General features: G+C 48.3%; 1 protein-coding gene across 1 annotated transcript; it reads right to left on the bottom strand.

Moving 5' to 3' along the window:
* Positions 1–245: 245 nt before the first annotated feature.
* Positions 246–526, bottom strand: Pmar_PMAR018339 (hypothetical protein; the record flags this gene model as incomplete). Its single annotated transcript, XM_002769283.1, has 2 exons — positions 246–364; positions 412–526. Coding segments are annotated over 2 exons (234 nt in total), but the record flags the coding sequence as incomplete, so codon positions are not given.
* Between the last annotated feature and the right edge of the window lie 498 nt (positions 527–1,024).

A 1,024-nucleotide genomic window follows, 5' to 3' on the forward strand; every position in this document is an offset into this window, starting at 1 on the left:
AGTGGACATGGACGTCGGCCGAGGTTAGTAGTTTTGGCTCGATCAAGCGGAAGATACTATCCATGGAGGAGGGGGTTCCTAACAGGAAGTGTAGGAAATGTGGTACCGATATGTGTGGCACATGTCACATGTCTTGCACAGTCTTGCTACATCCTGGTTATTCCTATTGCCTGCTTACAACATATAAAGACTACAACGAGCTCGATCACACACGTACTCAACGATTCCGTCACTGCGCCACGAAATTACCACCACACAGGTGTCTCACCTTCAGCCATCGCTCTATCTTGCACAGCGTATACCCTGGCCTTGAGCTGAGCCAATGCCGCGCTCACCGACTCCTGCATCACCTTACCGAGTTGACCTGTCATAACCACGACTATTTGCGAGAACCCTTCTAAGGTGATTCACCCGTGATGGACACCTTGCCCGTCCCTCCGCCGACACTAGCAGAACTACTCGTTAGAGTCGTCTCTATCTCCAACACGTCACCACCACCAGCAGTCACTGCCAGGCCTAGCGCAACCTGGAGAAACGTTCGGGAGTCGTGACAACAGGAGTGTACGCTCACTCCTATCTGTTGCCCTCGTGAGTGCTGCTGCCTCGCCCGCCTCCTCGCCAGCCTCGCTGGGGACTCGAAAGTCTCCGGTCCGAGAATTCCAGGGATATCCCTCTGCTGTATCTAGGATCAACGCAACTTGAGATCCACTAATTGTAAAATAAGGCGGCTTTTCCAAATCAGACTGATTTTCCTACCGACAAATTCAAGTTATTTACATTTTTAATTTTTTTTTCGGGGCTTTCACGAAATACCAAGAAAATTAGTATTATACCCGGTTTACTTGAAAGTTCAGGAGTTTAGTTTAACCAAGGTCAAACGTTAATCAAATGCGTAAAAAAGTAGATTTGTCGGTAATAGATAAATTTGACCTGGAATTGCTATAGTGCTCGACCCTCAGAAAAAGGCAGGTCGTTCTCAAGCGCATCATCATCATCAACGATCTTACGGTGAAAGGCGAGGGAC

This window comes from Perkinsus marinus (assembly GCF_000006405.1).
Source record: "Perkinsus marinus ATCC 50983 genomic scaffold scf_1104296966212, whole genome shotgun sequence".
Classification (NCBI taxonomy): Eukaryota; Perkinsozoa; order Perkinsida; family Perkinsidae; genus Perkinsus; species Perkinsus marinus.